This window comes from Pan paniscus, chromosome 13 (assembly GCF_029289425.2).
Source record: "Pan paniscus chromosome 13, NHGRI_mPanPan1-v2.0_pri, whole genome shotgun sequence".
NCBI classification, from domain to species: domain Eukaryota; kingdom Metazoa; phylum Chordata; class Mammalia; order Primates; family Hominidae; genus Pan; species Pan paniscus.
Window position 1 is genome coordinate 93,970,600 of NC_073262.2, and position 23,550 is coordinate 93,994,149.

At 40.1% G+C, this 23,550-nt stretch overlaps 1 protein-coding gene across 9 annotated transcripts in view; it reads left to right on the forward strand.

The window, feature by feature from the left end:
- The window catches only part of MYO1B (myosin IB), a 179,473-nt gene that overhangs the window by 40,968 nt on the left and 114,955 nt on the right, over positions 1-23,550 (forward strand). For all 9 annotated transcript variants that reach the window (XM_003825286.6, XM_008950629.6, XM_003825285.7 and 6 more), the window contains exon 3: positions 12,013-12,128. In XM_003825286.6, coding sequence (XP_003825334.1) covers positions 12,013-12,128 — 116 coding nt within the window. The remainder of the gene's footprint in view (positions 1-12,012; positions 12,129-23,550) is intronic.

Genomic DNA, 23,550 nt, shown 5'->3' on the forward strand with positions numbered 1-23,550 from the left:
GGAAAGTATATTTCATCATGTTCACAGGATGACAGGTAACTGACAGCTGCACATGGCTCTTCGCCTTTATGAGCACGAGAGAGGAGGAAGAGGAAGCAGTTCGGCACAGGGGACACATGGCCAGTTAATTCTGTGGCCAGTTCAACTGTCCCCTCTACACATGCATCTGTGTCTGTTGTATATCCATAGTGCAGAAAAATTTTAATAATCCTAATTTCTAAAGAGAGGCTATTTTGTTGTTCAAATTCTGCTTTGGAAGGAGTGGAGGGTGAAATGACATGGCATACTGGGAAAGGTGTGAGCTTTTGGCTGACAGACCTGTTTGAACCTTGGTGACTTACAGTCACTGTGACCACTGTAAGGAATAGAGGTTCTCTCACCCATAAAATGGTCATCGTGGTACTTATCTTGTTGAGTTGTGGTGGGGATTAAGGGACATCTTAGTCCAGTGCCTATCACATGATGAAAGTGGAGTGCATGGTAGGTGCCCCGACTGTCTGAAAAACTTGGAAATCCAGAATCACTTTTTTTTTGAGGTTTCAGACATTGATGTTTTCTTTTTTTTGAGACAGAGTCTAGCTCTGTCCCCCAGGCTGGAGTACAGTGGCACCATCTTGGTTCATTACAACCTCTGCCTCCTGGGTTCAAACGGTTCTTCTGCCTCAGCCTCCTGAGTAGCTTGGATTACAGGCACATGCTGCCACACCTGGCTAATTTTTTGTACTTTTAGTACAAACAGCGTTTCACCATTTTGGCCAGGCTGGTCTTGAACTCCTGGCCTCAAGTGATCCACCAGCCTTGGCCTCCGAAAGTGCTGGGATTGTAGGTGTAAGCCACCAAGCCTAGCCAAGACCCTGGTATTTTCATTAGTTAGATTCTTTCTCTTCTCCCCTTCCCTGCCTACTTCTTTCCCTCTTTCTGTATTCCTTTCATAGCAGTTCCTGTGTTTCATAGCAGATTCATTTTTGTTACATTACTACTTTCAATTAACCATAGAAATATTATTTTAAAGACATTGTAAATATTATCCCTTTAATACAGGACCACAGGACCATGCTGTTAAGAGAGTTTTATTAAGTCTGGAGAATGGTATATATTTGGAAAATACTTGTCTCGTGACACAGTTTGTCTCAACGAAGATATGGCAGTATTGTATTATCCTGTTCTAAAAGACGCCTGAGGTGATATTTTTAGCCAGTATTTCAGCGTGGCGTTGAACTCATATATAGTTCTTTAATTCATAGTCTGAAATGACTGGCTGCAGCCCAGGAACAAGAGTATAATATGATGGTAGTGTAGGCACGTCTTGGACTAGACAGCAGAGACTGTGCCTGACAAACTTGCAGCCACCATCGGCAGCCACGGTTTGCGGGACGTCCTGGCCTCTGAATGAGTTCCTGACCCAAGGCCAGTGATTTAAGGCACAACTTAGATAAAAAGATGAGCAAGGCTAGATTCTTTCCTCAAACTTTGAATTGAGAAATACTGAAAAAATAAAATATCAATGGGATCAAGATGCTGAGGGTGATGAAGTCGAGAGGAGTACATGATAGGCCACAGGCAAACAGAACCTATGAATAAGAGGCTTTGAAGTGGACAGCCAATGGAGTAGAAAGTGAGGGAACCAGCTTGCAGCAGGCATGAAAGAAACAAGGGGAGAAGCAGAGACATGGGCAGGGGCGAGGCTCATTGATACCAGAACTGGAGAGGAAATCTTCACAAACTTGGGTTGTGTTGGTTCATGAGCCGTCCTGGACCCATAGTCACCCTCAGGTCCCAGATTTGTTATAGCCTGGGATAGTTGTCAGGGGTTCCTAGGTGAGTTCATTAATACAGGAAATGGACCTGGATGCCAAGCAGCTGAAAGAGCCTGACCAAGCCACTGTTCTCCATCCTATTGTCATAGTCTTTGATGCAGAGCTTTGGGATGAAACTCTGCTTCTGCCACTGATTTAGAAACCTTGGGCAAGTTATTTAAAACCTTCTAATGTTTCCAGTTCTGTTCCCCTGTAAAATTAGGCTATTAGCATCAATTTTATATGTCTATTGCATATGCATCACAAATATGTTTCTGAGACTGGAGACATGAGATGCATACACTGAATTACATTTTTAAAAAATATAAGGCCCAGATAGACACCTAAGTCTGTTATTCACCTTATACTTGTAATTTTTACTTAGGCATTTTGCACAGTTTTGAACTATGTCTAAAAAACAACCAAAGCGTTTGGTAGACCATACTGTGTCTTAAAAAAAAAAAAAAAAAAAAAGACCGAGGCCCTCTGCAAGGAAATTTGGGAAATCTTACAGATGTCTAATTAAAAACACCGTGGCATATGACATCTTAATGTCTTGTGATCAAATTCCCAGGGTCTCAGACCCAGGAAGGAAGTAGATTCCTCATATTGGAGTGAATAGCATGTTGTCATTTTTGAGGATTCCCACTGGTCTGTCTTGTATAGTCATTTTCTTAGTATCCTAGACTTTTAATATTAGTTTTATTAAGACATACCTTATGTGCTTATCTGAAAACTCATCAATTTCCTGTATACAAAGACCATTTTGGGTTGGGCGCCGTGGCTAATGCCTATAATCCCAGCACTTTGGGAGTCTGAGGCGGGCCGATTGCTTTAGTCGAGGAGTTCGAGACCAGCCTGGGCAACATGATGAAACCCTGTCTGTACCAAAAATACAAAACTTAGCCAGGATTGGTGGCATGTACCTGTAGTCCCAGGTATTCAGGAGGCTGAGGTGGGAGGATGGCTTGAACCTGGGATCGGGGCTGCAGTGAGCCAGGATCGCACCACTGCACTCCAACCTGGGTGACAGAGCTAGACCCTGTCTCAAAACACAAAACAAAACAAAACAGACCATTTTGTAAAAGTTTTTAAGACGCTGGTGTGGTAGGACTCATTAATGAATTTAGCCATGGTATTAACATATTTTATGTAGACTTTCAAGTCCTGATTTGGCTCTTTGCAGTAGCCAATAGATTCCAGTAGAGCCCAGCTAAATTTATATAATTATAATAGGTAATATTTATGGAATGCTTGCTGTGGGTCAGGTGCTGTGTTTGATGTTTTGACACACAACCTCATTTAATCCTCAGCATTAGATGAGGAAGGAGCTAGTATGCTTCTTGTAAAGATGAGGAAACTCAGGCCAGGCGCGGTGGCTCACGCCTGCAATCCAAGCAAGTTGAGAGGCCGAGGTAGGCGGATCACCCGAGGTCAGGAATTCAAGACTAGCCTGGCCAACATGGTGAAACCACCTCTCTACTAAAAATACAAAAAAATTAGCTTGGCGTGGTGGCGGGCACCTGTAATCCCAGCTACTCGGGAGGCTGAGGCAGGAGAATTGCTTGAACCAGGGAGGTGGAGGTTGCAGTGAGCCAAGATCGCGCCATTGTACTCCAGCCTGGGCAACAAGAGTGAAACTCCGTCTCAAAAAAAAAAAAAGGTGAGGAAACTGGGATGTGGAAAAGTTAAATAATGTGCCCACGTTCACACAAAACTAGAGAATTTTGCCAGCTAATTTGGAGCCAAGACTTACACAATATTTCAAATACATTGAAGAATTATTATTATGAAATGACATAGGTAGAATCCGAGTAAAGAGCTTAAATACTATACTTAGGTCAGAATGATGTGGGTTCAAATCCCATCAGTTTCATCATCTAGGCCCCTCATCCCCCACTGACTTTTCACTTCAAAACTGCTTTTGGACTCAAGCTCAGACTGCTTACATGAAGTTCAAAGGCTCTCTACAGTTTGATCTCAGTCTTTTTTTTTTTTTTTTCCTGGGTTTAGCAAGAATTTTTTATTCCAGTCGTAACTACTCAGGGGATGTCTTTGTTTTAGGGAAGCTATTCCATTCTCTGTCTTTGGTTTGTGCTTGGGTAGGCCTTTGTGCCTCTGTCTGTGTTTTAATCTGTATTGTAGCATGTGTCAGAATTCCCTTCCTTTTTAAGGCTGAACAATGTTCCATTGTACATGTCTACATTTTATTTATCTATTCATCTGTCGCTGGACACTTGGGTGACTTCCTCTTCTTGGGTATAGTGAATAATGCTGCTATAAACATGGGTGTGCAGATATCTGTTTGAGTCCCTGGCAAATTGTACTTAAAAAAATATATTTTGAAGAAGATAGCTTAGCTTAAAAAAAAAAAAAGAAGAAAGAAAGGTGGTGGCTGGGCGGCATTCAGCTATCACCTGAAACCTAACGTCTTATGTCACTCTTTGGGGGGAACTTTGTCCAAATCATGCCCATCTTTTTAGACCGCTCAAGCTGTCTGTCTTCTCTGGAGCTTTCTCGGACCTCTGCAGTTCATAGTGACCTTTCTTTATATAACCCTGGAGCACTCATTAGACAGTAAAATAATCAGACTAATGGCTCATTTAGCCAGGAATCACATCCTGTTTCATCTGTTTTAATGTCTAGAGAAGTTAACTCTTAAATTTTATGTTTCTCTATCTAAAAGACTCACTTCCTAAGCTATATTATAAACTCCCCAGGCACACAGACACTGGGAGCTTTGTATTTTTCCTACCATGCCCAGCATGATGTTTTGCATAAAGTTAGCCCTTAATAAATTTGTTGCTTGCATGTAAAATGGTTTGTAGCCTAAAATCATTCTATCAGTCAGTGCGATTGTGCAGCCTTGTGATGGGTTATTCTTACCTGAATCGTGGCCCATCCTGGATTTGAACTATAGATTGGTGCAAAAGCAATTGTGATTTTTGCGTTGGAAGTAATGGCAAAAACTGCAATTACTTTTGCACCAGCCCAATACTTTAGAGGCAAAAGTAACATGACTTGGAGACCCTTGGAGATGCAGAGGACTCCTATACCTTCTCTGATATTTCTTTGATGTTATTTTAGACTAATTCGTATTAAGATATTTAAATAAATATTGCCTTTTACATCACCACATTCCTGATTTATTTCTCTGAAGTTAAAGAATGATTACGATTGAATCTTTTCTGGTGAGATCAAACATTTTCCCTATAACTAGAAAATCTTTTCCTTTTCTGTTTTGTTTATTCCTGGCGGTAGAAGGATTTCTCAGGTGGTAAAATGGGAGGCTTTTGCCTAACAGAGTAGCGCTTTATTACACAAAGGTTGAAGACGCTTTATATGGCATTGTGCAACACAAGTTTCCTCCATTCTTCTTGCGTGCTTTTTACCAAAGCTTCCCAGGCCTAACAGACGGCATGGATTGTATGCTCTAATGAAAAGAGAACAGATTCTTGTCTCCTTGTCTTGATTTCACTTCTGCTAGCTAATGTGGTCGTATCACTTCTTTGTGCTCCTTTGTTATGGACATTAAGATACAGAATTTGTATCTATCTCTTGGGGATTTGGGAGTAGTTTAGTAGAAAGGTGCGTAAGTGTATATTCTATGCCAGCTGTTCAATAGGTTGAGGATGAGTTTTTAAGGAACTCCAGAGACACGTAAACAAATAACTGAAATTCATCCTGAAGAAAATAAGGAAGCAGGTAGGTAGACAGATTGGATGCCTAGTTAGAGCCCAGCAAACAGAGGCTTTAAAAATAGATTTTGAGAGAATTCGATATTTCAAAAAAAGCATCAAAGTACATGATGGCAAAAATAGGTCATTATGGGATTTTCTTACATGTATTTTATGGTGTAGTTATACATTTTAATATCATATGAGAAACTGAAATGTAAACCTTCAGGATTTAGGGCTTCTAAAGATCTCTATCTTACCCTGGGAAGAATTATGATATAAAAGATATTAAAACTATTCTGACTTTTTAGAAGAAGTTTTATATACAGACTTGGAAATATTCTGACTGTTCTGTGTATGTGTGCTAATGTTTCATTTATCTGCCTTTGCGAAGGAATGTTACACATTATTGAGACTTACATAATATTAAAGCTGTGCTAAAATATTTAACTTTTTGGTTAGATATCATTCTAAAATGTATTGCATATATCCTTGTCATCAAAAACAGAATACACTGATTTTGGCTGTTGATTATTACCCTACGTTCCCAATTAGTGCCATAAAAAGCAGTCAGGGCCGGCTAAGCCATGGGGCTCTTGGGTCTTACTATAAATATTTTTATACTTTGATAATTATCTTCATCACTTCTTACTTATTTTCTTTCTTTCTTTGTCCCTCCCTACTCTTCCTTTTCTATTAGTGGCCGTTGTTTCTCTGCTTGCAGAGGGAGTCTTAACCTGGTATATCACATGTATGCAGACTTCAATGTGCATGTGTGTTTTTCCAAGGAGAAGAGTCATTGCTTCCATTGGTATCTCAAAGGGATCAACAATTAAAGAAAGGTTAAGGAGTGCTGTGTAGCACAATTTTTTAAACTGCAAGTTTCATATCATTAATTGCTCATGAAAATCATTTAGTGGGTTAGGGCCAACAGTTTTTAAACATTTTGTAAAAAATATTAGAATCGAACAAAAAATATCAATGTATCACATATAGTAAAGGGTACTTTTGGTTTTGTGAAGTTTTTATCTTGTGTATGTGTGTGCACATAAATAGACATACATACACATACCTGGTTGTGACGAAAATTTTATTTCTTATATATGAGTTGTAATCAAACATTTCAAATTCACAGCTATAGTACGGCCCTTTTTGCCTCTTCCAATGTACAGATGTTGCTGCAGTTTTTCTGTAGTCTATTGAGACTATGCCAAGTTTATTAGAAATGTGGCTAAAATGAGAGTGAGGCTAGAAGGACTTTTCTTTTGTTTCAGAACTAGTTCCATAGGAGTATTTAAAGGGGAAGGTGAAATAGAAGATAAGCCAATAGCAGCACTAGCAGGTTGTTGCAATTGAGAGTAAAACTTGGTCCTGTGAGTCTGGAAGGGAAGGGCTACAGACATTGGTTCAACCCTGGTTCCACATTAGTTTATGTTGGGTCTCTTTCAAAAAAGTACTGACCCCTGGCCGTTCCCTACATCATTGAAGTAGAATCTCTGAGGATTGGAGTTCTGAAAGAACTTTCTTATAGAATAAAACACGTGGCCTTTAGGTTATATTTCGACTACTCAAAGGCTTTTCTTTTGGCTTCTGAACAGTGGTCTGGGAAGTGGAGGTGGCTAGATTGAATGTCCTCCAGAAAAGACCTCTGTTTTCATGGTAATTATGCTAAGAACACTCAAGTATTATTTGATTATTTACAAGACATCTGTTTTGGAATGCTAGAGATACTTGAAATCTAGGAAGGTCGAGATGGTTTTGACTTAAGAATGTTTGTGCATTCTTGATTCAGTGTCTGCCCTTGAGAAATGAAATATAACCTTGCTATCTGTATGTGCCAGTTATAGAAAGGTAGAGCTTGTTTTCTTCTCCCTCTTCCCTTTTTCTTCTCTTTCATTCTTGTTTGCTTCTCTTCCCTCCCACATCTCTTTCCTTTCTTTTCCCTTCCTGGGTGTCAGAGGCTGGCCCACTGAGCAGAGGCATAGAGGGAGCTTTCCATTGTCATATTAGTGGTGGCATGGACCTGAGGGCTTAGGGGAGCTGAGGTTCAGAAACGTGGAGGGGTGAGCCTAGAAATGCCTGGGCTGGTTACTTCATAATGAGTTGGTTTACCATCCTTTTTAGAGCGTGATGCAATAAGAAAACCAACTGTAAATAGTATGCAGTTGTTTATTAAAAAAATGACATCTGATTCACAAGTCAAAATGTTAATCAGTGTAAAAATGAACTGTCTGGTCACTATCATTCTGATCCTTGAAAAGGAGATTTAATCTGGTGCTGTAGTCACCTGAATGTAGAATTGGTAGCTACCTAAAACTAGAGTAGAAATGTTAAACCCCACCCAGCAATCAGCTGCTATCAGGAATGTCTTTCTGTGTCTCAGAGGAAGCAGAGTTGTGACTGTGAACATTTGAGTTATTCTACTGGCCCATGTAGGAATATTTAAACCTTTGGCTAATGCACATAGAACTTTGAGGAAGAAATCCATAAACAGAAAGGGCAGGTATAGGATGAACCTGTTAGGAGTTCAAGGTTAGAAGATAAAGAGGATATCTGAACTGTATAAAGTGGAATGGAGAGAGAAAGCATAGTTTCTTTTAGTGTTTGCTTATTTAGATGGATAAAACTTGTCCTGCTTGGCACCATTTTTAGTTTCTTGAGTCATGTAGGTATTGATGAAAAGAGTCAAACTCTAAAATATTTAAAGAGATTTATTCTATGCCAAATATGAGTGAGCATAGCCCATAACACAGCCCTCCTTGGGAGATCCTGAGAACATGTGCCCAAGATGATTGGGACATTTTAGGCAGACATGAGACTTCAACCTAGAGAGGTAGAACAGCTCGAAGCAGTGAGGCTTCCAGGTTATAGGTAGATTTAAAATTTTTCTAATTGGCAATTGGTTAAAAGAGTTACCAATAGAAAGGAATGTGTGGATTGCTATAAGAGGTTGTGAAGACCAAAGTTTTATCACACAGATAAAACCTCCAGATACCCGGCTTCAGAGACAATAGATTGTAAACGTTTCTTATCAGACTTAAGGTCTGTGTCGATGTTAATGCTGGAGAGGTATAATGAGGCATGTTCGACCCCCCACTTCCCATCATGGCCTGAACCAATCTTTCAGGTTAAATTTTAGAGTACCTTGGCCTAGGAGGAAGTCCATTCTGATGGTTGAGGGGCCTTAGGATTTTATTTTTGGTTTACAAAGGTGTATCAGTTACTGTTGCCATGTAACAAACTACCTCTCAGAAATTAAAGGCTTATACCAATAGCCAATTATTTGCTCACGATTCTCTGGGATAGCAAGTTAGCCTGAGTTTAGCATTGTATATTTTCTGCTAGTCTCACCTGGAATCACTCATGTGGCCTTAGGCATCTGGTGTCCTTACTGGGGCTGGAAGGTTTAAGATGGCCTCACTCATGTCTAATAGTTAGCATAGCAGGCTGTAGGTCAGGATACCTTAGCTCTCCACAGGACCTCTCTGACAGGCTAGCTCAAGCTCATTCACATCATGGCTTCCAGCCACAGTCATAAAAAAGGAGACACATCCTAATACACAAATGCTTCTCAGGCTTCTACTTGTGTCTCATTTGCTAACTTCCCTTTGGTTAAATCAAGTCACAGGGAGAAATTCCAATTGAAGGAGTGGAGAAAAAAACTCTATCTTTAAAGTAACAAAGTCACATTTCAAATGGGAAGTGCATGCAGGGATGGAAAGAATTGTTCTGGCTGTTTTTACAGTCTACCAGAGTCAAACGACATTTAGGGATTTGTTAAATGGTAATGTTACTGGAAAGGAGTCCCAATCCAGACCACAAGAGAGGGTTCTTGGATCTCACGCAAGAAAGAATTTGGGGTGAGTTTATACGGTAAAGTGAAAGCAAGTTTATTTAAAAAGTAAAGGAATAAAGAATGGCTACTCCGTATGCAGATCCATTTTTATGGTTATTTCTTGATTATATGCTCAATAAGGGGTGGATTATTCATGCCTCCCCTTTTCAGATCATATAGGGTACCTTCCTGATGTTGCCATGGCATTTGTAAACTGTCATGGCACTGGTGGGAGTGTAGCACTGAGGATTACCAGAAGTGTTCTCATCACCATCTTGGTTTTGGTGGATTTGAGTTGGTTTCTTTACTGCAACCTGTTTTATCAGCATCGTCTTTATGACCTGTATCTCATGCTGACCTCCTACCTCATCCTGTGATGTAGAATGCATAATCATCTGGGAATGCAGCTCAGTAGGTCTCAGCCTTATTTTACCCAGCCTCTATTCAAGATGGGGTTGCTCTGGTTCAAACACCTCTAACAGTAACACATGGCATATAGGCTGATTAAAATACTAAGCACTGAGTATAGTATATTTGATGTTACATTTCAATGCAAGAATAATTATATGTGTTTCAGTGGCTTGTACCCTCCAATTAGTGATGAACATACCCCATGTGATTCGGTCATTTAGTTAACAAATATTTATTGTACATCATGGTGGGCCAGACACTGTTCTAGGTGATAGAGATGCAGCTGGGGGAAAACAAACACACGTAATTCAGTATGTGTAACAGTCACAAGGAACAAAGAGAAACTTACAACTTATTACTGTGGCTTTTGATTTTGAATTTGAGGCAACAGAGTTTGTTCTCTATGCAAGAATGCCACAGAGGCAGATTTTTATCAAGAATTTAGCCACTGTGAAGTTTGGTTTTAAAGAGCAACTCAGTAAGTGGTTTTTCTGCTAACAGCAAATCAATATATTTTAGAAACTATTGTGTTCAAGAAAAAGGGAGAAGGATTCAAATAGTACTTTTCTACTTAAAGAAGGTTGATTTTTTTAACCAATAGATGTTAAAGAAATAACCAATGGCTATATTTTCATATTTACCAAGGCTACTAATTCTAATGTATTAGCTGGAAGCTATTCAGACAAGTATTCAGTGTCAGGCGTCTCCCATCTGATGTTTGCTTGTGACATTGTCCTTGGGAGACATCTCCCATCTCCTAGGTGGGTTGCAGAGTGAGGACAACCAGAAAACCTTGAGAAAGTTTTGTCATTGTTTGTGAGGCCAGATTAATTGGGTCCTAGTGATAGAATGTTAGAAATAAATGTGAAAAATTGCATGGGAACTGAGAGTTTTCTTTTACAACAGCAATCTTGTCCACCCTTGACAAGATAATATTTGTCCACCTTTGACAAGATAGTATTCTTACAGGATGAAAGTGTGTTTGTATATATATATAACCTGTTCAGTTTTCCTAGTTGGGAGAAAGTCCTTCATAATTAATATCATTGTGACCCCTGTAAAAAGAAAAAAAAAAGTCAGCAGAACATTTCTACGTTCCTTCATTTTCTATTCTGTTTAATTTTCTAGAAATATCTGACAGTCTTTTTGAATCCCAATGGTGGTAATACTGGAAAAACTTGTTGCTCTAAAAATGCTACCTTTTGTGGGATGACATTGGAAAGGTGGGAAGTTGGAGATCTTTTTTTCCCCTTGTTTCTTTCTTTCCTTTATGAACCTTTTTCTTTTTAAAAGTTTTATTGCTCATCACTTTATCACTTAGTTTATCACTTTACCACTTTTGTTGGCACCTTTTTTCCCCCTCCTGTCTTTTATGATGTTGAAACTGAAGGGGAAAATGGAGCTGCCAAGATAAGTTACAGTTAAGTGACGTTTGCTTGTGGCATTGTCCTTGGCATTGCACAGAAGGAACTAAACCAGCACCACTGGTGCTGCCAGGAATTTAGGGTCGAAGTAGACAGGAAGAGAAATTGTGTTCTGGTTTAAAGTTCAGTGAGAAAAGTTTAGTACATGCTAAAATATAGCACTGATCCCTCAGAAAGTGCATTTAAATTTTACATTAAATGTAAATTTGACATTAAATTTAAATGTTGACATTAAATGTACTTTGTGGAAAGTACCTTTAAATTTGACACTAAAACTCTGATATTATGTTAGATATAATGAGATTATGTGGTTTGAATGTCCAAGAGATACCTGTAGCTCTGATACTGAATTGAACGTGATCTGAGCCCATTGTAGAAAGATTGACAGACTTGCAGAGGGCCAGTGCCAAAGGGAAGGCCCTATGAGGTGTGGGTAGGGAAGAGGGGAACACTGGGATACTGTTGACTAAAAAGGTGGAAAAAGATGAGAGAAGAAGGAGAACTATAGCTCTATCTAGAATCAGGGAGAGCATGGCTCTTGCTTACAGTTAGCAGTAGTTTGTGACAAAATTTGTGGAAAATATGACAGGGCTTTGGAGAACTCTTACTGAGAACCGTAAATTAGTTCAGAGATATACTTTGAAAGGATTTTAAATATATAAATGTATGCTTTCCATTTATCAACAAACTAAATAGACATTGTTGACCATCTGTCTTCAGAGATGCAAAGCATTCTTAAAATGTATACAATGAATGGTGAAGCAGAACTAGTGTTGATTTTAAAAGGTTGAAACCATACAACACTAAAGCTTAAGACGTTAAAATACATTTTGTGTACTAATGGGCATGTTTTGTTCTTTGTTTTGCAGACATACATTGGAAGTGTGGTTATATCTGTTAACCCATACCGGTCTTTACCCATTTATTCACCAGAGAAAGTGGAAGAATACAGGAACAGAAATTTTTATGAACTGAGCCCTCACATGTAAGTACTGTACTAAAGCATTAAGTTTCTCTTTTACTCCAGAGATGTGTACAGCTGTCTCCTTTGAATTTCAGAATAATGTTTTTGTCAGTTTTTTTTAAAAAAAAGTTTGATAAAAGTATGAAGACTTTAATTGTTATTCTTTATTTTAAATTAAAAAAAGGCAGAATACTTCATTTGACGTCAGACTCTTCTGAAATATTTGGATTCAGGATGTAAAATATTTTCTGTTCAAAATTCTTTGCAAGTAGCAGCTGCTGCTAATTATTTTTGCAAATAAAACAGGAATGTGCATTGTTTATTATTATAAAGAGCCTAAGCAGCTTTTTCATAGTGTTGTTGGGCCAAGAAAAATCCTGAGTGTTGGGTTGTGTGATGGTGTTTGGGTAAAAGGACCAAACAATACCTTCAGTTTGTAATTTTTGCAGACAATGTTCACCAGATGCGTGGGATAGGCCAGTGATTTCACTTACTCTGGAAAGTCACTTGTTTGATTTTTCTGAAGAAGGTCACTTGTTAGTGTAAATAATTCCTTCACAGTACCTGTAGATTCTGTTTGTCTGCTCCTTTAGAGTTCTTCGTTGACATGCTTAAGAGATGCCGAAATGATTTGGCCACTTTATACCACTACAATTTTGTTTTCTAGTCTGAATGACTGAAACATAACACTGGAAAAGTTTGCCTAGATTTGGTAGATCAGTGGTAGAACCGGGTTATTCAACCCTAGAACTTTTATTCCTCCAAATAAAAATACCTGAAAAAGAAAGTTGAAGAGAGAATACCCAGAAATTATCACAAACAATACCTTAAACTTTTTATTTCTCAAAAAACTTTTTTATTCTTATGTTACATTTACTGATTCAAGACAAATATGTTCACTATTTACATTCTCATGTCCACTACTGAGTTTAAAGAAAAGGAAAGAGAAATATGCTAAGTTGGGCCAAGTCATGTAATGAGTTGAGAGCCTCAGACTTCTCCGCTTGTTGCTTAGGCAGAAACATTTCCTGCCTCCTCTCCTGTGGGCATGCAAGCGTTTTTATCAGAATTCACGTACTTATGATTGTCAGTTGCTACAAGGGGCCCACGGTGTCTTGCAGACGGGAGTTGGTTGATGCAGCATAACATCTTTTATGCAATAAACTGTTGAATGCAGATTTAGAATATTTGTGAACTGCTACTGAACGTGGGCTGGGAATAACGTATGCAGAAGTGCCTTGGAAGGTGTCAAGCATTCTACAAAGTTATGTTGTTCGTTATTACCACCATTGCTATTACTTTTTCGCAGTAGCATCATCCTCTCTCTCTCAAAACAGATGATATGCTGAAAACAACCCCAAATTGTCATGAAATGCACATAAATACATGTGCATGTAGATATTGATGAGGAAATGTTCAGTAAATGTCTTGGTTGTGGAAAAGATTTATTGGTCATTGGCATATTGGTAGCGGGGCATTTGAAAATGGTTAAGCTGGCAATTTGGGTCACTTTAGAGTTTAGACATTTTCATTCTTTTTACCGAAAGCAGTAGTACTCAAAGTGGGGCAGTTTAAAACCCCAGGGGACAGTTGACAATGTCTGGAGACATTTTTGATTGTGAAACTGGGGGTAGGAGGGTGCTTGCTGCTAGTGGGTCAGGGATGCTGCTAAGCATCCTTCAAAGCATATGCAGCCCTTCACAGTAAAGCATTGTCTGTTAACCATGTCCATAGTGCCAAGGTTGAGAAACCCTGAAATGAAGTGAAAGAACCTGCAGAAAGTCTTATTATGTCCTAGCAGAAAGGATTTTCTCTGTATGATTAAAGATTGGCTTTATTAATTTTGACAGAACATAAAATCTAATAATTAAGGAACATATATATACCACTGTCCAGATGCTTATTTTAATTTCTCTTGATAATGCAGCATGCAGCGATATATTTGGGCTGTTTGGAACTAAAGAGTATTTATTATTTAAATGTATGAAAATGGTTATTAATGAATAAATCTGCTGGTATATTTTACCAGTCAAGCAAATTCTGATCATTTTGTTTTCTTCTAGAAGTAGATATTGCAAGTGATCTTGTTTCATTTTGCCTTAAGACAAATAATATCTGAAATTTGTTTTATAAAGTTATCCTGATAGTTAAGCCCCTGTGATGAAATACTTTATTTGATACCTGAATATTTTAAATTCTAGTCCTCAAAGCCCCACTTCTCAAAGTATGGTGCTTGGACCAATTGTATCAGAATTCCCCCAGGGGCTTATGAAAAAATCTGGATTCCTAGGTCTTACTTCTCATAAGCCAGGAATCTACATTTTTCACAAGCTTTCTGGGTGATTCTTAGGCGCATGTAAGTCTGAGAACGTGTTGCTTTAGATCTATATTTAAGATGTTTTTCTTTCCTTTCTTAACTACTTACTGCAATTTGTGATCTTTAACAATAATAATAGTAATAATAAAAATATTTATGGCTAATATTTTATTAAGTACTTACTATTCTGCTCTAAATACTTTATATGTTTTATAACTCATTTCATTCTCAAAATAATCTTGTGAGATAGGCACTATTACCAATGGGGAAATTGTCACAGAAAGATCAAGTAACTTATCCAAAGCCACACAGCTGGTGGGAGTGGAGCCGGGGTATTAACATTGGTTGCCCCTCTTAGCTGGAAATGGGCTTGCCATTTTCATGACAGGGCCTCTTCCTGTGCACTTCCACCCCACTACCTTTGGTTCGCCTGTGTTCCTGCACCACAAACCCTCCAGGATAATCTTGACTGTGCCTCAGTTTACCCCCAGCAATTGTCCACATGCTCTTTTTGCATTTTCAGCTTTAGTCTCCATTCTGGGAATGTTTAGATATATAATGTTTGGGTAGATAGAGAATGTTTAGAAGTCTATTCTAGGTCATAGAAGTTCATGCTCCAGAATATACATTTTTATCCTGGCGCCTGGAAGATTCCTGTAGGAGGCAGCATGGCACTGCTACTCTAGTTCACACCCCTCACCCCCAAGGAAAAGAACCACCACGAGCACTAAAATAAAATACATTCTCAATGTGCTTAGGATAAAGAAAATGACTTTTTACCATGGCCTACAAAGCACTACGTGGTGAGCAAAGTACAGTTTTACTAATGCATCTGAAGTTGCCAGATCCCTCTCATTCCCTCCCATCTTGCTTGTTCTGTCAGTCCTCACCCCACCCTCACCACATTCCCTCCCATGAGAGCATCCTTGCATAGAATTCTGTGCCTTCTGCCTGGAATGCTTTTCCCTCTTTCTCCAAAGCAACTCGTGTTCTTCCTTCAGACCTCAAATTGCAGAAGACCTCTTAGGGAGGAACCGTCCTCACTTGCTCCGTACTAAGGCTAGATCTGTTGCTTTTGCCACATTTACTATTTAATGTTTGTTTAAGGGATGATTTGTCTAAGAATTTGATAAGGGTTCAGTAAAAACATAGTGAACAGGACTTGGGTTCAAGTCCCAGGTCTTCCATTTACAAGCTATATAATCTTGAGCAAATTACTTGAAAAACTTCAACTCAGAGAAATTAAGTAATTAGCTTATTCAGTGGGAAAAGAATTATTAATTAACTCCTGGGATTTTTGTGAGGGCCAAATATGTAGTTGATATTTAGATAATGATCTAATACGTATAAGGTGCTTAGCATGGAATCTGCCATAACTCTGTGAGAAAGGAAAGCTATTTCTATTAACAATGAGAATTATAGCAATTGTTGTAATAATAAGGTATGTGGGACACATTTCCAACATTCTCACATGCTCTGTCTCACCACTTTCTGCATGGTGGGTCATTTTCCACTTCCTTTAGTGTATTTTCCTGCATTTTTCTTTGCAAATGTTCATCTTTGATGGTATTTTGAAACAGGGTCAATGCTAACTTGGTTCCCTACTAAAACAGCCTGGCATTCTCAAACAGGATGTTTGTGATGTAAGGGGGTAAGATGACCTTAGCTTTTGATGCATTCTAACTGTAAATATTTCATGAATTTAGTTCCAGTTTGAATAGAAAACAACTTAAGCAGCTGCTCAGACTACATACTATGAAAACTTTGCCAATTAACTTACCCAATATTACATTTGAAATTTACTTGTCAATTTTTTTTTTTTTTTTTTTGAGTAGGAGTCTCGCTCGCTCTGTCGCCCAGGCTGGAGTGCAATGGCGCGATCTCGGCTCACTGCAACCTCGACCTCCCAGGTTCAAGCAATTCTCCTGCCTCAGCCTCCCAAGTAGCTGGGACTACAGGTGCCCGCCACCACGTCTGGCTAATTTTTGTATTTTTAGTAGAGACAGGTTTTCACCATATTGGCCAGGCTGGTCTCGAACTCCTGACCTCATGATCTACCCTCCTCCGCCTCCCAAAGTGTTGGGATTACAGGTGTGACACTGCGCGCAGCCTTTTTTTTTTTTTTTTTTTTTAAGAGATGAGGTCTTGCTATGTTGTCCAGGCTGGTTTCAACTTCTGGGCTCAAGAGATCTTCCTACCTCCTGAGTAGGTAGGTGGGACTATAGGCACATGTCACTGCACCTGGCTTACATTTGGAATTTAATTTGAGCTGTGTTCACTGTTAGTCTGCAAAAGCATCCAGATACTTTTGTAATTCATATGTTTTGAAGGTGTCTACAATTTATCTTTCTTTAAATTTTAGATAATTAAAAAATAATTCCATTTTGTGTAAGTATATGACTTTCAGATCGTGGAAATGTATAGATTGGTTTCTTACCTATTTTCCTTTCAAAAATAGCTTTCTGTTATCATTTGTGGGTCTGTTAGTCCCCCAAACATGGAACTCCTCAGCTGGACTCCTCCTCTGCGGCTCCTTTCCTTCTCTGAACTGTCCCCGTTACGTGTTAAGCCACATCTTTGAGCAGGGTATCACTGGGTGGCATCCCCAAGGAAATGTGGCTGTGCTGTGTGGCAGAGCCTATACCACCATTTGCTTTTCTAGTTAGGTAAGTGATGTCTTTCCAGTATGATTTTTAACTTCTTTGAAAATAAGGAAGGTAAAAAATGTATTCCAGGGAGGACTGAGAACATTTCAGAAAACTCAGTAACTGGATTCATTGAGAACTGCCTCAGATTCCCAAACAGCATTGATAAGGAAAGGCTGAGAAGGGAGAGATGAGGGAAATAATCAAACTATAGGTTGAGCATCCCTAATCTGAAAATCCAAAATCTTAAATGATCCAAAATCAGAAACTTTTTGATCACAACATGACACCACAAGTGGAAAACACCACTCCTGACCTCCAAATGCAGTCAAAATGCAGTCATGCAACATAGAGTTGATTCCGTGTCCCTAAGAGAAAGGTAAAATTTCCTTCAGGCTATGTATATAAGGTGTATATTAAATATAAATGAATTTAATGTTTAGACTTGGGTCCTATACCCAAGATAATTTTGTATCTGCAAATATTCCCAAATCTGAAAAAATTTGAAATCTAAAACACTTCTACTCCCAAACATCTTGGTTAAGCGATACTCAGTCGATACTTAATCTCCTTCCACTTAGTTGCAATAGCACTGTGACAGTGCACCTTCAGATATTTTAGTTACCAAATCCACTGGCCTTTTTTGTTGGGTGATTGCCTTTTAACCTTGCAGCAGTTGATGCAGTTTATCACCAACAGATGGATCTTCTAAAATCAGATCATGTTACTCACCTTCCTAGAAACCTTCATGGGCTCCCTATTACTCCCAGTTCCTTTAGTGTAGTGTTCAAGGCCCTTTACAGTCCAGCTTTAGCTGTCCTCCCTGCTCTCCTCCAAACCCCGCTACTCTTCTTTGTGGAATCTCCTCTTGAGCCAGAGCCATTCATGTCTTTTCCTTTCTACGTCTCATACCCTGTACCTTATCTCCACTGTTAAAATCCTGCCAGTCTTCTATGGTCTGTCTGAAAGGCTTGGTCAGCCCCAGCATAATCCACAAGGGACTTGCACTGGCCCTGAGTTATCAGACCACTTGTGGTCGTAAACACACCTCTTCTTGCTATGGTTGATTAGGTTTTGGTATCACCCTCTTGAATGAGATAGAAGCTTCTGTAGGTTAGAAACTTTATCCTGCACATCTCTGTGGCTGTCTCCAGTGCTTTTCTCTTCAGAGCTCAACAACTATAAAACAAAAGAGATTTTAAGTGATTTTTCATTACATTTTACCTGTGTTATAGCTGAGAGTTCAATGAAATCAAAATGTACTTGATAGGATACTTGTGGAGTTTATTCAAAATTTCATGCAGTATAATGAGAATTTTTTTCATTTTTTAAAAAAAGCAAAAATATTTTTATGGTGCTCTTCAACTCTTAAGTATTTGTTCAGCTTCGATTTGTTCATGTTGTCTGTATGTCTATTGGAAGGAACTTGCCACCAGAAGAAGAGTGTATTGTGGTACCTGGCAACAAGCCCTCTGGTGGTCATAGCCCAGGAGTGAGCTGAGATGTGTCCTTCTTAAGTTAGGATATAATGTGGTGGCCATATTACCTCAGGTATTGCAGTCACAAGGTGAAGCAGTCTTTCCATGTTAGTAAATTACAAACTCAGCAACAAATGTTAAAACTTAGACAAATGGCTTACAGCTTTGAATAATTTCTGGTTACCCTCATTTAAAAATGGGTAAGCAATTAGTGGGAGCACCTGGTATAGTGCTAATGTCAGTTTTCCAGAAGTGAGCCCTCCGTCTGTGGACTCTTTGACCCCTACTTTTGGGCCAGACTGGTTTTTCAGGATCACATACCATTGCCCATGAGTGATGTTGCTATAATGCTTGTGTGTTTTCCATTTTACTACATTCAAGGTGAACCAAAGTAATTTTATAAAGAACATTTCTGACTATATCTCAAAATGTACCAGTGCTGTGGTTGAGTATACAGAGGTTAGGTTAAGATTCCAGGGCAGAAGTCTCACACATTATTTCTTTTACGTAGTCAGTTTTTTTTTTCTGCAACAGAGTTGAAATTCTGTGAATTAAAGCTGTGTTTGAGAGCTCTTATTGCAAGTAGATTCTGAATTCTCCTGTAGAGGTTGCTTGTGCAACTGTATGTGAAAGTGCTTTCTGAAGGGTGTGTGTGCGTGTGTGTGTTGATGTGATGTTGCTGAGGCTGTTGTGTTATTTCTTTCATTTTACTTTTGGAATAGTTGAGCCCTTAAATTGATCCAGTACGTCTCCACAAATAAGTTGCAGAAAAGGGTTTTATGCTTTCCCATCTAGCATTCTTTTTATTTATTGCTGTAGAAGAGATATTCATTTACTGAGCAAATATTTATTGAGAGCTTACCATGTGCCAGGCAGTCTTTCAGGCACTGGGATACAGCAGTGAACAAAACAGATAAAATTCCTGTCTTCATGAGAGAGGCTAAACTCCAGCTTAAGTATTTAGAAGTCAAGATTGTACACACCATTGGTTAGAAGGGAAAAAGGGAAGAGCAGAGGAAGGGAAGCTTTCATGAAAAAAAAAATTGAATCTTAAAGGATATTCTTATAAAACCCCCTTTGAGCCATATCTAAGGCAGTTTAAGTGAGTAGATGACAGGTTGTGGTCTGCAAGGCTTTGCATCTGTCCAGGCCTCAGATCTACGCAAGTAGCTTGTACAGAAGGGGATTAGAGCTTTGTTTGCTCTCCAGTTTAGATGCCTTAAATAAACATCTCGTGTGTAATGACACCATCTTGAAAATAGCTAAAATTACCCTTTTCCTTTTATGCATGACTGTCATGGGTCAAAATAAGCAGAAGGCAGGCACTGTGTTTGTTGTCAGTCTTGGGGGATATTTGTTTGATTCTGGACAACAAGGATTAGAAAACTTCTTGACTTAGGCGAGTTTCATATCAGCAGTGCAATGTCCATGTGGTGGTCAAGCTCTGCTGTTGACTTGAAGCTTCCTGAGGCTGGGTCTGCAGTGGGAAACATCTCTGGGTGTCACACCTAATTAGCTTCTGTAAATGCTCCACGAATTGAACTTGCTGCCTTTGACTTTCAAAGTTTTCTTCCCAGTATGTTGCTTTTTGTGGCTATTTTCAAAACAGCTTCTTTTAGCCGGGCACGTTGGCTCACGCCTGTAATCGCAGCACTTTGGGAAGCCAAGGTGAGTGGATCACCTGAGGTTGGGAGTTCGAGACTAGCCTGACCAACATGGAGAAACCCTGTCTCTAATAAAAATATGAAATTAGCCTGGCATAGTGGTGCATGCCTGTAGTCCCAGCTACTCGGGGGGCTGAGGCAGGAGAATTGCTTGAACCCAGGAGGCGGAGGTTGCAGTAATCAGAGATCATGCCATTGCACTCCAGCCTGGGCAACAAGAGCAAAACCCCATCTCAAAAAACAACAACAACAACAACAACAACCCAGTTTCTTTCAGGATATGTACTCTTAGCAGAAAGAGACCTCAGCTAATTTTTCTTCCAGATCATGAAGCTTTTAAAACTCAAGTAGGAAGGTTGGTTTGATGCCAGCCTAATGTTTTTATCATGAAAATTGTTATGATATAAGAATACATTTATTAATTGAAAAGTGTTTCTGGTACATCTGGGCAGTTTCAGAATCCTAATTTCTAGACCCTCAATTAGAGTTTATATCCCTTCTCACCAAATGCACATCTCAGACTCGAAAGAGTTTATTGTAAAAATGCTGTTTGTGAAGCCAAGCCTATGTTCACACCGGCATACATGATAATTTCAGTGATACAATCTTAAAGGGAAAAGTTTGGTTCTCAGCAAAACAGCTGCTAACTGCCAAGATGTGGCTGACCTTTGACAGACTCTGAGAAGTTCTGCAACATCCTGGAAAAGATCCATTTCATCTGGAGAAGCAGCACTGAGGCCTTGGCTGCTGAAGGATTAGTATAATTACTTCATCCCTGACAGAGAGAGCCACAGTTGGAACCCACCTGGGAAGCCTTGTCTAGGGAGGTGGGAGGGGTGCTGGCCCCACCCTTTGTTATTGAAATTGGAATCTTTGCCACAATCTGTTGCTGGGACTGGTGTGGCAGGGCAAGTAGGGCCAAAGGAGCCCTGTGGGGATTTGTCTGAACAGGGGCTGACAAAAGCTGGTCCCCATCCAGCCAGCCCAGGGAAGTTAGCAAAGCCAGGGATAATGAAAGTGTTCAGCAGAGCAAATATGAGGCCCTAGTCGTGAGACTGCGGAACTGAGGGTGGTGATGGGGCCACCACAGGGGTAGAAACTCACGTAGAGGGGAACAGGCCCAGGCGTACCAGCCCCAGGTTCCAGTTCCAGCCTGTCCCAGGGATCCCAGATCCCCAAGTGCGAGTGATTGTTCATTCATCTGATAAACATGATTAAGCATCCACAACTTGTTGAGGTGCTGGGAATACAAAGATGAATTTGCCCTTAAGGATTCACAGGCTGGTGTGGGAGACAGACTGATAAATAAATACCGAAGGGAGAAAGCGGCCATGAAAAAAGGTGGGGCATGTCCTGGTTTGCCCTGGGTAGCCCTGGTGATTCCTTTTGTAGCAGCATAATTATTAATAGTGCTCTTGGAATTAACAGAAGAGTCTGAGAATGAGCAGTAAGTGGTGTGGTCCCCTGGGAAATGGGGTACAGCCCTGCCTGAGGAGCTAGGAGATGGGATGGAGGACCCTTAGGTGATGAGTTTGCCGCATGGATAAAGAATAGGACTCTAGGCTCAGGAGAGAATTTTCTAGTCAGAGGAAACAGTGTTGACTCAGTCATTCATCATACGTTATTTGAGTGCCCACCGTGAGCCATGTACTAGTGTACCTACTGGGGACGCAATGGACAAAAATCTTGGCCTTTTTGTGCTTACATTCTAGCACAGAGAGAGACAAAACACAAGAGACGTTAATAAAACAAGTGGCATTTTAAATGGTGACAAGTGCTGTGGAGAAACAACGTGGGGAAGGGGCATCAGGGCTGTGGGGGAGTCACGAGTGGTTTACTGGTTTAAATAGGGTAACCAGGGAGTGCTTTATTGAGATGTTATATTTCAGTATCATCGTCTAGGGGTAAGAGGGAGAGATATGATGTGTTGAGAGAAGAATGTTCTAGGCAGAGGCAACAGCAGATGCAAAGGTCTGAAGGGGAGACAGACTGAGCTAGAACAGCATGGCACATCAGTGATCTAAGTTCGTGTGGTTTCCTAAGGTTGGAACCTAGGGTGCAAACTGAGGACGGGCAGATGAGGTGGAAGAAGAAGAGCAGACCCAGGTCACAAAGAACTTTTGTGCTAAGGATTTTTAAGCAGGTAGGAGGAGAGAGAATATGAGCCTTGGGATTTGAACTGCTGTGGGTGTACAGAAAAAGAGAAACTCAACGAGAGGTTTAGGTTTAGGGACGTGGTAGGCTTTTGCAGTAAGGGACAAGGACAGAAGGCTCATCTGAGGATGGGAGGGACACTTTAGAGGCAAATCCATAGGATGCAGTGGCTGAACAGAAAAGGTGAAGAGAGAGGGAGAAAGGGGGATCAGAGGGAGAAAGGGGGATCAGAGCCCAGTCACAATTCCTGGCTGGGATGGAGAGGTTCAGAGTCCCAGGCAACCCCTGGAATTGCAATAGCCTGGAGATAGTCTTGGGAAGCAGCAGTGGGTACCTAGAAAAGCATGGCTCCAGGTAATTGACAGCAGATAATTGTATGTTTCTAACATCATTTCTGATACCAGGTGTGTGACATTTTCCCCCCAGCACCAACCAGTTATCTGACACTAACTGGGTGTCCAACAGTTCAGTTTGTTTACTGGAAAGGGATCCCCCAAGAGAGGGTTCTTGGATCTTGTGCAAGAAATAATTCGAGGCAAATCCACAGAGTAAAGTGAAAGCAAGTTTATTAAGAAAGTAAAGGAATAAAGAATGGCCATTTCATCCCATGAACAGAGCAGCCCTGAGGGCTGCTGGTTGCCCATTTTTATGGTTATTTCTTGATTATATGCTAAACAAGGTGTGGATTTTTCATGTGTTTTCCGGGAAAGGGATGGGCAATTCCTGGAACTGAGGGTTCCTTCTGTTTTTTTTTTTTTAGACCACGTAGAGTAACTTCCCAACATTGCCATGGCATTTGTAAACTGTCCTGGCGCTGCTGGTAGTGTCTTCTAGCATGCTAAAGCATTATAATTAGTGTATAATGAGCAGTGAGGGTGACCAGAGGGCAGCTTCCTCGCCATCTTGGTTTTGGTGTGTTTTAGCCAGCTTCTTTACCGCAACCTGTTTTATCAGCAAGGTCTTTATAACCTGTATCTTGGGCTGACCTTCTCTCTCACCCTGTGACTAAGAATGCCTAACCTTCTAGGAATGCAGCCCAGTAGATCTCAGCCTTATTTTATCGCGCCCCTATTCAAGATGGAGTTGCTCTGGTTCGAACACCTCCGACAAACTCAGTTCTGACACTAACTACACAGTTAGCACAGACCACACAGGTCAAAGGCTTAGTCCTACGAGAGTGCCCCA